Raw genomic sequence first — 12,786 nt, 5'->3', positions numbered from 1 at the left:
CTATTATTCTGTGACTCGGTATGCCTGTGAAAGCTGCTTGATGGGATCGTATCAAGATGAAGAAGGACAACTTGAGTGCAAACCCTGTCCAACTGGGACTAACACTGAATATCTCCATTCAAGAAACATCTTGGAATGTAAAGGTAGAGGCTGCATGCACATTTTGAACAGAAGAAGCCTGAATTTTATCTCCAGTTATGGAATCTAAGTGGCGAATAGGATGAAATAAGAGCATCACTACAAGCCATTGCTTTAATTTTTCTTTCTCTTAATTATAAAATACTAGCGGCCTGGTGCATGGATTCATGCACCAGTGGGGGGTCCCTCAGCCTAGCCTGCGGGGATCAGTCCAAAACCTGCTCTCCGACATCCCCTGAGGGGTTCCAGATTGCAAGAGGCACAGGCCAGGCCAAAGGACCCGTCCAGTGCATGACCGGGGCCTGGGAGGGACCGTGGGAGGGCTCCAGGACATGTCTGGACCATCTTGACCAGTCCCAATTGGCCAGACCCCAGCAGCAAGCTAACCTATTGGTCAGAGTGTCTGCCCCCTGGTGGCCAGTGCACATCATAGTGACTGGTTGAACGGTCAAATGGTTGGACACTTAGCATATTAGGCTTGTATTATATAGGTTTACCTGAATCTTTCCCATACTTTAAAGGAGTCTATTTACTTTTTCTTTTGGAACATTCTATGGCTCTAAGTTAAACTCCACTCTAAGTCAATAATTTCAATTCACATTCATCAGCTACCATGGATTTTTTTATTGAATATCACTTTAATTGGCAGGAAGGACTTTGATAACACTTAACAAATCATTAGGTTGCTTTTCTTGTTAGAACAGCATTTGACTTGATGGGATCCATTCTCCAATTTACTTGGAAATTCATAAGTACAGATACATATGCATATATTCTTGCTACTAAATAAGATATTCAATATTTTCAAAATATTTACTGTTATTATCAGTGAACATTTTTAAGGAGACATTTTGTTTCATAATTGAAGTTATAGTAAGACACACCTAAAAGAAGGAGTTTGAAAATTGGGCCTCTTTGCAGTTCTTACAAGTGCAGGTGTGGATATACACTGACAAATACAAACGCCAGAGCAGCGCTGGGTGACTGGATGTACACGAAACACGCTAGCAGTCCTGAGAGTGGGAGTCATGTGGAGGACAGGGGCAAAGGGAAAGGACAGCACCTACTACAAAACCACTGCTGTGAATTTTAGAATGTTGCTTAACCTCTCTGGGCCTGGCGCTAAGACTATTTTCTACTTTCTACTCCTCCAGCCCTCCAATGAAATAGTGTCTGTAGGTAGGAGGTGGGAGGGCCAGCTCTTAACTAGAGCGACAAAGGTGCCAGCTTAGTTATGAAGCTCTAGCCCAATTTGGGGTTTTGTTTCTGTCACTCGAGAACAGTGGACAAGCTGAGAACTTGTACAAGAACAGGTTCCCCCATGCTAACTTGTTCTCATAATAGTGACTTTCTGAAATACAGATTTTGAACTTCACTCAAAAGCTACTTACCGACAATTTCTGCATGTCAAACACTGTGCTGGGTAATGCCGGAAGTAACTGGAAATGAGTTAAAACTTACTAGTATACAGAAGCATGAGGAAGACTAAAATACATTTTGTATGCCTGGAGTTCCTGTCCTTCATTCTGTCCTCAACAGATTAAAATGCAGAAAAACCTGTCCTATACAGTGCTAGTTTTTTACAGCTTAATATCATTGGTATTAACTTTTTCCTTTGTAGCTCTTTGTAAACAAGGCACCTACTCATCAAATGGGCTTGAGACTTGTGAATCGTGTCCACTGGGCAGTTATCAGCCAGCCGTTGGAGCCCGGAGCTGCCTCTCATGTCCAAGGAACACTTCGACTGTGAAGAGAGGAGCCGTGGACATTTCTGCTTGTGGAGGTGATCAAAGCCTTAGACATTGATATTTCTTCAAACCTACTAGGTTCCATGCAAAACCAAATGTCTACTGTATGCAAAGAATGTAAATAACTGTCCCTTTTATCCAGCCAGCCTATATGAACTATAAACACCCGCAGTATAAGCGTTGTGCTAGTGCTGCTAGGAATGCAAAGAAATAAGAGACTTGACCCTAAACTCAGCAGTGACAAACGTGTGGCTTCCTGAGATGGTAGAAATCATCTCAGCGAGGAACTGTTTCCTCATTTATAAAATGAAGTCCTGTCCAATGTTCCTTGAAACTCTAAAAATACATTCTATGAGTTATGGCTATTCATTCCCTGCAATGGGAAGGATTTCATGAGCAGTTATCCACTCTGGCTACACACACACAAAAATAATATCTGCACATTTACATCCATATTTTAAAAATACTGAAGTCCAATCTCTAACCCCAGACATTCTGATTTAATTTGTCTGGGTCTTTTCTTTTCTTTTCTTTTCTTTTCTTTTCTTTTCTTTTCTTTTCTTTTCTTCTTTTCTTTTCTTTTCTTTTCTCTTCTTTTCTTTTCTTTTCTTTTCTCTTCTTTTCTTTTCTTTTCTTTTCTCTTCTTTTCTTTTCTTTTCTTTTCTCTTCTTTTCTTTTCTTTTCTTTTCTCTTCTTTTCTTTTCTTTTCTTTTCTTTTCTTTTCTTTTCTTTTCTTTTCTTTTCTTTAAGTTTCCCCAGGTGATTCTAAAACAACAGGAAAAGTTGAGTACAACACTAATTTTGATTTTCAGATATTAGCGTGGAGGGCTTGTTAGGCAGTTTCTAATTCAGCGGGTCTGGTGTGAGCCTGCATTTCTAACTGGTTCTGCAGGGAAAAAGATTCTATTTGGCCCAGGGAGAGCATGTTGAGAGCCACCTGTTTAAATATAAATAAAAAGATTGGAATTCCAATTTTCAAATAGATCTAACATCCATATCGAGTACAGATTTCTAGCAGTGTAAAAACTGGAAGACAAAAACAGATAAAAGATGAAAATTTAGGATGACAGTGAAAACTGGAAATGAAGTTAAGGTCAGCCTATGTCCAGAAATTCCAAAAACTGCAACTACTTTGCAAAATCAATGGAACTGGATTAAAAATAAAAAAGGTTTTAGCCTCCCTCTGGTACATCAGAACAAAACAAGCATGCCTTTTTAAAAAGTTATAAAAATGACTTTAAAAAATTGTTTATTCTCCTCATTCTCTACATCCTTATTTAAAAACCTACAGTCTATGGCAATCTAAAAATTAAAAAGCTGTTCCCTTATTAAATAGGTGATATTTTTAAGAAGCAAATTTGCTGGTTTCCCATTTCTATCAAGTGATACCTACACAACACACCTTCCACTCTCGTTGCGTGCTAGTCATATATACGTACAGCTGCATTTAATTAGAGACTCCTAGACAGCAGCTGCTTAGGTTATGAGGATCTTTGAGTGTAGTGGTGGCCAAGGAAGTATCCAGCATTGCATCTTGGGAGATACAGTCCTCATAAGTTGAGTGCTACAGGAAAAACATATCGTGGGTTTTTATTTGCTCCATCTGTTAAAATTATCTCAGTCTAGTAGGATCACTATGGATGAGTCTGTTAGACCTGAGGAATGGGGCAAATAGTGTTCATCAATTTAATGTTTCACTGAAGAGAATTTAACTAGGATCTAATTGAAACTCATAAACCATGTCTGTTGTGTAATACCAGCTTTGGATTTTTTTTTATCTTAATAAAAGTCAAATAAGGCTTTATATTATAGTTGAAACAGATCTAATAGAGACTCTTATTTTGTCAGTATACAAACTAGTTTGGGGAGAAAGTCTGCAGTAAAAAAATTGTCTCTCCCTTTCTCCCTTTCTCTAACCACAAAAGAAACTAGGATTTTTACAGTGAAACAAGTTCGCATTTGACAACTTTTTTTTTCCTTTAGCTTTCCAAATAAGCCCCGAGGTTTGTCTAAACCAAATTATTGCAATTAAGCAATTATAATTTCCAGAAAGTCTCCAAACTTCTGGCAACTGGCCTATTTCTCCTAATATTCCTAGCACAAGTTTAACCACATTCTGTTGGAAAACACTCTCTCCTTTGGTGCTGGATAAACACCATTTTACTTTAAAATTAAATTTGTAGGAGTTATAAAACGGTCGCATATATATTTTCTATTTTTCAGTACATTCTCTTTTCTTTCTGTCTTCCTCCCTTCCTTTTTTCTTTCCTTTTTCTTAATTTGCTATCTTTCTTGATTGATTGATTGATTTTTATGGGCACGTTGTACAGTTTTTTCTAAGATATTACTTTCTGCATTCTTTAGTATACTGAACTTACAATATCTTTCACCAATATAGCCATTATATTTCAGTATATTACTATGTTAAAGTAATATTACTTGCTTTATGCATTTCATTTTTTATCATTTCTTAGGCTAGTAAATATTCTTGGGTCTGTGATTACAACAGTCTGAATTTTTTCATTTTTTTAAATGATTTTTAGCTGAAGGATAAGCCCCCTCCCCGCCCCCGACATATGATTTTTAGGTGGTGGTGTGTGTACACATGGTCCCTTAGGAGAAGGGACAGGAGGACAACACTTCTTACCCTCATCCTCTAGGAGAAAGTTAAAAGGAGACTCAGAATGGGAGTAGAAAATTTCACGTCAGCATTATTTATAATAGCAACCAAATAGAATCAACTTAAATGTCCAATAGTAGATGAAATGTTAGAGCAGTGATGGTCTGTCAATGGTATGTAATCTTTTTCATTTATTCAAAATCCTGTTATTTAATAATTTGGAAAATGATTTAGGAAATGCTCATGACATAATGTAAAATAGAAAAACCAGAATATAATATTGTATGGCCAATTCTAATTTTTATTGAGTTAATAACATTCAACACAGAGCAGATTGGCATAAATACAATAACTCCCTAGGAAGGAAAAACAAAACATTTATCTGGGTGATAGAATGGTCTGGGCAGTAAATATACACAAGAAAATGTATTAGCAATTCAGTGGCTTTCTTACAACCAAAGGTTAATGCATTTCTTTTCAGTAGGCAGCGTTACTTCACTGCACAAATGGTTTGTTTTTACCTTTACAGTACCTTGTCCACTAGGAGAATTCTCTCGCTCTGGGTTAATGCCCTGTCATCCTTGTCCTCAAGACTACTACCAACCCGATGCAGGAAAGTCCTTCTGCTTGGCTTGTCCCTTTTACGGAACTACAACCTTCGCTGGCGCCACATCCATCACAGATTGTTCCAGTAAGTTCCTCTATTTTACTTCCACATAATCCTTTGCCAGAGATTTTTGCTTGTCTCTGTGATAGCTTCAGTTCTGAATATTGGCATTTTCAGTGGATTTTGGTGTCTAGACTTGTTAAATTGTCCTTTTGATGTCTTTTTTATGACAGTGACTCAAATATTCTTAATTTGGGAATTTTGATAACTTCCAGTTTCTTTCTAAGGGTCTAGAACAGTGATGGCGAACCCATGACAAGCGTGTCAGAGGTGACACGCGAACTCATTTTTTTGGTTGCTTTTTCTTTGTTAAATGGCATTTAAATATATAAAATAAATATCAAAAATATAAGTCTTTGTTTTACTGTGGTTGCAAATATCAAAACATTTCTATATGTGACATGGCACCAGAGTTAAGTTAGGGTTTTTCAAAATGCTGACACGCAGAGCTCAAAAAGTTTGCCATCACTGGTCTAGAATTTAATGACATATCCCATCCATCTCTGTGTTTTCTTTTTTAATATTACTAAAACAAAATGTATGTGGCTTTGTCTACTCTGAGAACCTGAATCTTTTTTTTAAATATATTTTTATTTCAGAGAGAAAGGGAGAGGGAGAGAGAGATAGAAACGTCAATGATGAGAGAGAATCATTGATCAGCTACCTCCTTCATAACCCATATTGGGGATCGAGCCCACAACTCAGGCATGTGCCATGACCTGGAATCGAATGGTGACCTCCTGGTTCATAGGTCAATGCTCAACCACTAGCCATGCCAGCCAAGCAAGAGTTAGAATCTTGACCATAGTACTTAAATAGAGTCTACATATTAGCAAGATCTACCACACAACAATATGTTTCCCTAATGTTTTCCTATTAATTTCATCAGGTTTTGGTTCTACTTTCTCAGCAGCAGAGGAAAGTATAGTGCCCCAAAGTTCTCTGGGACATATCAAAAAGAAGTATGAAGTTGGCAGTCAGGCAAGTCCATTTTCTATGTATAAAATTTTCCCTAGTGAGATGTTTGGAAAACAATTTGTCATTATACATGCCCCACAGAGGAAAATTATCAGAGTTGAAACTTTAAATAATAAAGACTCATAAATATTATCCAGGAGTAATTGTATTTACTTGTGACTTCTGATAAGAACTTTCCAAAAATTTAGTATCAGAAGTACCAAGTGCCAAAAATTGAATTTTTTTCCAAGAAATTTTTAGGATAGAGAATGTATATATATGGGGAGCCTTTTGGCTCACTAGTAATTAATGTACCATAAGCATAACCTATCATTTGAGTAAGGGCATTTGGATTAGCCAAAAGCATTTTCTGATTTGCAGGAAGAGTTAGTGAACTTTCATGTAAATTACTTAAAATCTTTTTGTCTGAAAAAAAATCATTTGTTGGGGTACGGCCTGGGTTTAAAAAAATTTAGAAGCGTAACTCATGAACATAATTAAATTAATTGTTCAGCCATTACTCTGAATTAACCCTGCCTAATGTCATGATAATTTCCTTGGCTCTAAGTATTTTTATGGAGGATAATAAGGTTTTATGTCTTATTTCAACTTCCTACAGCCTCATCCAAACATAATGATTTGTAAGGGGTTCATAAATCATATTTGAAGCTAACTTAGTGAACACCGATTTTGTAAGGACTTCTAGAGCTGTAATCATCAACCTTAGAGACATAGTAGAATCCACTGGTCAACTTTTAAAAATAATGATGCACAGATCCCACTCCCAGAGATCCTGATTTATCCGGTCTGGATTGGGGCACTATCCTCAGTATACTTTTTAAATACCTCAATGGATGCTAATGTGCAGCCAGCATTTAAAACATTGTTTGGGTTTACCAGAACATCACTAACATATATGCAGACCATTTAGCTTGAGTTAACTCACCTGAACTCACCAGCTGTCTGATGTTGCAAACCTTCCAACTCGCTAGTCAGGATCTCTTTGAAATGAATAGAGTGTTTTGTCTCTGATGGATTTCTTTTCTGTCAAGGGCAGGTTTTCCACGAATGCTTCTTAAACCCCTGCCACAATAGTGGGACCTGCCAACAACTTGGCCATGGTTATGTCTGCCTCTGTTCACCTGGATATACCGGTAAATAAAGGAATGCAAATTTCAATGTGTTTTTCATAATATGAGATGATTGTGACTTGCAGTATCAAACTTTGGAACATTAAAAATAAACCCTGTAAGATACATTAGGCCGTATCAATGCATAAAAACTTAAATAAGATAAACTAATAGGTGAAAAAACATATACGTATCTTACAAATGACAATTTTCTTTGCACATTTTGGAAGAAGAATAAAGAATTATATTTTCAATGAAAAAATCTAATTATATCTTACAATTTAAATTGGAATACAGTCCCAGGGGTCATGTCCAAGGTTTCATTCTAACACAAAATGCGTGATACTCAACACAGAACAAGTTGTCCAGCATGAACATTTTAAACAAACTCCAGTTTCCCTCATTTGCTTCACACTAGTGGACGTTCTTGTGAATAGCTTTTGTTTATTGCTTTGTTTCTATCTTTCTGGAAGTTGTGCTTAGAAAAACAATATGGCTTTGGACTTGATTATGTAGGAATCATGTGACTTATGTAAGAATTATGTTTTCTTGCAATTTGGTTCGCTTTCTGGCTCAGTCCTGAAACATCATTTTTGGTGGGAAATAGTACCTTACAGTTGCAATTTATTTGAAATCATGTTTTCTTCTAGAAATTAAGTTTTTGCATCTTTCTGAATTTTGTCCAACCAACATGAAACCTTTTTAATGAGAACAATATCTAAATAAAAGAATTCACCGCAAAATAAACAAAAAGAAAGTTGGAAAACAAATGGAGTCCAAGGCTATCAAAAGTATTGGCATTCTACTTACCATAGCTTGCTTGTGTGTGCTTGTTTCAATTTTTATTTAAAAATTTTTCCTGACATTTTATAAGAAATAATGGATCTGTTCCTAGAATTGTACAGATGAGTAATGGTTGAGAAAGATCATACTATAGGACAGTGGTTCTCAAATATTGATGTGTATCAGAATCATCTGGAGGGCTTGAGAAAACAGATTGCTGGACTACTGCCCCAGAATCTCTGAGAATTTGCATTTCCACCAAGTTCCAGGTTATGCTGATGCTATTGATCCAGGGGCCACACTTTGAGACCCTCTGGTAGAGAGGAAGACATGGTTTCCAGCAGAGCTAGCCCATAGATTGCCTATTTGCATTCTGTAGGAAGATGCAGTACCGCTCGGGCACCGGGCATGTGAGTTGAGTTCTGGTAGGATTTAGCTCCACCTCTACCCTTCAGCCAAGTGACCTGGTAGCAGGTATATTTGACTTTATATTTTCCTTTTTTAAAAAATATATTTTATTGATTTTTTACAGAGAGGAAGGAAGAGGGAGAGAGAGTTAGAAACATCGATGAGAGAGAAACATCAATCAGCTGCCTCCTGCACACTCCCCACCGGGGATATGCCCGCAACCAAGGTATATGCCCTTGACCGGAATCGAACCTGGGACCCTTGAGTCCACAGGCTGAGCCAAACTGGTCAGGGCATTGACTTTATATTTTCCACTTTAGAATTAACCAACTTCCTGGCTCCATTTTATGAGTCCAGGTTTCCCTCCCCTCCCAGTACTTCTAACTGGAGATAGTTTGCTATCTTTTATGTATCCTTATAAGGATATCTGCAATCTGTTTAGAAAGAGGCAGTACCTTTATTAAATACTTAACCTAGATGGTAACACTTAATGAGTACTGGCCTTTTCTTTTCCACCACCACGCTCCATAAATTCAGATTATGGAGATAAAAACCTTGTAATGACCATGACTCTACTTTTCTTACTCCCTCCCTCTGATTGTCCTTCAGTGTTTGGTTTGCATTTTAGGCTCAAAGTGTGAAACAGACATTGATGAATGCAGCTCACTGCCATGCCTCAACAATGGAATTTGTAAAGACCACGTAGGGGAATTCATTTGTGAATGTCCATCTGGTTACACAGGTAAGGGGAAAGTTTTTTATTTTCACATTAAACCTTGAAATCATTGACATTTCGTTGCTGAAAATCAAAACCATAATGAGACATCACCTCACGCCTCTTAGAATGGCTTTTATCAAAAGATAGGTAACAGTGTTGGCAGGGTATGAAGAAAAGGAAACTCTCATGCGCTGTTGGTGGGAATGCAAGTTGTTAAAGCCACAGCCATTACAGAACACAGTATGGAGAGTCCTCAAAAAGTTACAAGTAGAACGACCATATGATCCAGCAATTTCACTTCCGGGTGTCTATCCAAGGAAATGAAGTAACTATGCCAAAGAGCTGTCTGCAGCCCTGTGTTCACAATAGCCAAAATATGGAAACAGCAGAAGTGTATATCAAGGGATGGAGGATAAAGTAAATGTGGTAGATATAGATACATCTTTGTGGGCACTATCTAAGTGAGATCTAAGTGAGATAAGTTAGACAGAGAAAGACCTATGACCTCACTTCTATGGAATCTGAAAAAGCCAAACTCAATCTTTCTCCCACCGCCCCCATGGCGGATCCAAGCAGCCTGGACAGTGGGAGAAATGGCAACAGCCAGGCCACTTGGGTTCTGAAAGGCTCTCAATGCCAAGCAGCCCACAGGCACTGGACGTACACCTGTCCTGCTGCCAGGACGCCCAAGGGGAAGGTCAGCTCCATTGCCAAGGGGCAGCGAAGGAGGCGCCATAAAGGAGATCAGGAAGGTCGTCAGCTAAACCTGCTCCTGCAAAAGCGAAAGTGAGGCCAGAAAAAGCAGCAGGAACGATAAAGACAAAAAAGTACAAACAAAGGGAAAAGGGGAGCAAGGGGGAAGCAGGCCGAAGTGGCTAACCAGGAGCCTGAAGATCTACCTGCTGAAAACCGAGAAGCAAAAACCAAGGGAGTCCAGCCTCGGCTAAAGCAGGAGAGGAAGAAGCCAAGTCTGATTAATGTCATGCACCACGTCTCCTCAGTAGTCCCTGTCCCCCTTGTTGTATAATCCACAGGAATATTTTCAACTATTTCGGGAACCAGTTTTGTAGTCTCTCTAGAAGCCTTTTTTAGAAGGGAATCCCACTTCATCCCATTTTTTGACGTGTAGATGCTGTTTTGTGAGAGGGGAAATAATTTGCTGGTTGTCTGTTGGATTTTTTTGTACAGCCAGAAAACAGTGGGATATTGGACAGGGGAGCTTTGGTTGTCTCGGACATCAGCTTAACCTTCCGTTGATGGGGGTAGTTTTTTATCCTTAATACATATCAGTTTCAATGGCAATTTGAGATTAGTTGATCACTTCACTTGTCTTTAACATTTTAAACTACTTCCATTCTCATGCTTTTGGTAGAATTGTTTCCTAAATAAACCACCTGTGACCTTGGCTCTCCCCATCAGAATTTTCTGCAACATCTTTGGTGTGATAGTCCAGTTTCCCTAGTAACATTGTTAGTGTGCTGTGAAAGGTTGAAAATTTGATTATGTATATCTGATATTAAATTGTGAATTAATGGGACTTTTATGTAACAGCATATCAACATTTGAAGATATTGGTACTTGATACTCTATTAAGGAAAATTAGCCTCCAAATTTGAAGCTGGAAAGTCACTGGGCTGTGTAGAAAATAATCACAACTATACAACTTTAGGTTTTGGGTACATATATTAAGAATTGTGTATAAATTGAAATGTCTGTGTACTTACCCTCAAAACAACCAATAAAATCTTAGAAAGAAAGAAAAAAAGCCAAACTCATAGAAACAGAGTGGAATGGTGTTTGGTGGGGGTGGTGGGTGGGAGTATTCAGTCTGTGTTATTTAAGGGTATAAACCTGCAACTAGTAGATAAATAAATCATCTTAAATATTCAAGGGATAAACTCAGAAAAGAGTGAACAACTAGCAATATGATAAAAAAGTTTAAAACAAAGTGACATTTATCTACTTAATTAAAAATAGCTAGATATTCCTGGTTGCCATTTTCCATTGCATCCTGAAAATATCCATTTTCTTGCTAGTAAAGTTTTGCAGTTCACACAATAGAAGAAAATGTTTTATTTCAATGTATTTGGCAAAGAGCAAATTTTTTTACAAACACAGTAGCCATGATTTCCAATTGTTCTGCTTTATTCCTGAACAACTCACTTGGAAAGTATTAGTCTTAACCTTCTCCAGCTAAGATATTTTATGATTCTTTTCAGGTCCACTATGCGAAGAAAACATAAATGAGTGCAGCTCCAGTCCCTGTCTAAATAAAGGCGTCTGCGTGGATGGTGTGGCTGGCTATCGCTGCACATGTGCAAAAGGATACATAGGTAGGATGTTCCCATTCTTCCTGCATTGTCTTAAAGTCCTATAAAGCACCACAGATTATTACATGTACTAACGTTATACAGTCTATGTTAATTTTCTGATTTTATAAAGGTGTCGTGATTATATAAGAGAAAGTCCCTTTTTTGCCATGAAAGCCCTTATTTTTTGAGAAATTTCTAACTGAGGCATTTAGAGATAAAATGGTATCACATCTGCAATTTACTCGTAAACAGTTCAGAAAAAATAATGTCTGTGTGTATTTGTAAAGAAAGAGACATAGACAGAGAAAGAGAGAAGATATGAGTTTATATGGTAAGACAAGTATTCAAGAAGGAACTGGAGATAAAGTATAGAAGATTAATATTGAAATGGTTGCTAAATAATATGGTTAAATATATAATTGATAAAGAGGAAGTCCAAAAAAATGGACAGTGAAGAAAAGAGGCAATGTCAAAGAAACAGAGGACATTTTTTTAACTAAATGTGCTAGTTTTACTTTTTAACGTTATTAAAAAATAGCTTACGAGAGAGAAACATCAATGACAAGAGAGAATCATTGAACTGCTGCCTGCTGCCTGCCCTCTACTGGGGATGGAGCCCACAACCCAGGCAAGTGCCCTGACCAGGAATCAAACCATGACCTCCTGTTTCATGGGTCACTGCTCAACCACTGAGCCACACCAGCCAGGCTATTTTTACTTTTTAACATTCTCCCAAGTAGATGTCTACTACTAATGTTAGTTTCAGAAAGACATAAGGTAAAAAGAGTAGATTATCAAAAACGCAGTCCTAAGTGACTTAGAAAAACGGGAGCTCATTAAAGAATGGATCTCAAACCAGCTTGATAGGCAGTGGCTCTACAGCCTGCCTTTACAAGCAGCATCTTCCAAGTCAGAATTTGGATCACAGTCCTCCCAAGGGATTAACTGGGCTCTTTCTCCTCCTCACCATCCCCAGGCCTGCACTGTGAGACAGACATCAATGAATGCCAGTCAAGCCCATGCTTAAATAATGCAGTCTGTGAAGATCAGGTTGGGAGGTTCTTGTGCAAATGCCCAGCTGGATTTTGGGGTACCCGGTGTGAAAAAAACATGGATGAGTGTCTCAGTCAACCATGCAAAAACGGAGCTACTTGTCAAGATGGCGTCAATAGCTTCAGGTACAAGACTAAGTCTGGTTCTTTCTACTATTTTTCTTTACTTAATTGTTCAGTCATTATGTAGTCTTTATAGAGCATTATCTTGAGTCCCAGGTCAGCCATTCCCAAATTCTACCCCAAGAATAGG

General features: G+C 37.9%; 1 protein-coding gene and 1 pseudogene across 1 annotated transcript in view; both read left to right on the top strand.

Annotated features, from left to right (window-relative positions):
* SVEP1 (sushi, von Willebrand factor type A, EGF and pentraxin domain containing 1) overlaps window positions 1-12,786 on the top strand; it is a 153,843-nt gene that overhangs the window by 81,008 nt on the left and 60,049 nt on the right. The window contains exons 18-25 of the mRNA XM_006771225.2: window positions 1-143; window positions 1,760-1,921; window positions 5,036-5,197; window positions 6,063-6,154; window positions 7,188-7,284; window positions 9,080-9,193; window positions 11,389-11,502; window positions 12,458-12,659. The exon at window positions 1-143 is cut by the window's left edge and continues 2 nt beyond it. Coding sequence (XP_006771288.1) covers window positions 1-143; window positions 1,760-1,921; window positions 5,036-5,197; window positions 6,063-6,154; window positions 7,188-7,284; window positions 9,080-9,193; window positions 11,389-11,502; window positions 12,458-12,659 — 1,086 coding nt within the window. The remainder of the gene's footprint in view (window positions 144-1,759; window positions 1,922-5,035; window positions 5,198-6,062; window positions 6,155-7,187; window positions 7,285-9,079; window positions 9,194-11,388; window positions 11,503-12,457; window positions 12,660-12,786) is intronic.
* LOC102761339 lies at window positions 9,336-10,147 on the top strand (annotated as a pseudogene).

The sequence above is a fragment of the Myotis davidii genome, unplaced genomic scaffold (genome assembly GCF_000327345.1).
Source record: "Myotis davidii unplaced genomic scaffold, ASM32734v1 scaffold64, whole genome shotgun sequence".
NCBI classification, from domain to species: domain Eukaryota; kingdom Metazoa; phylum Chordata; class Mammalia; order Chiroptera; family Vespertilionidae; genus Myotis; species Myotis davidii.
Note: the sequence above shows the minus strand (reverse complement) of the source record. Positions and strands in the feature narration are given on the sequence as shown.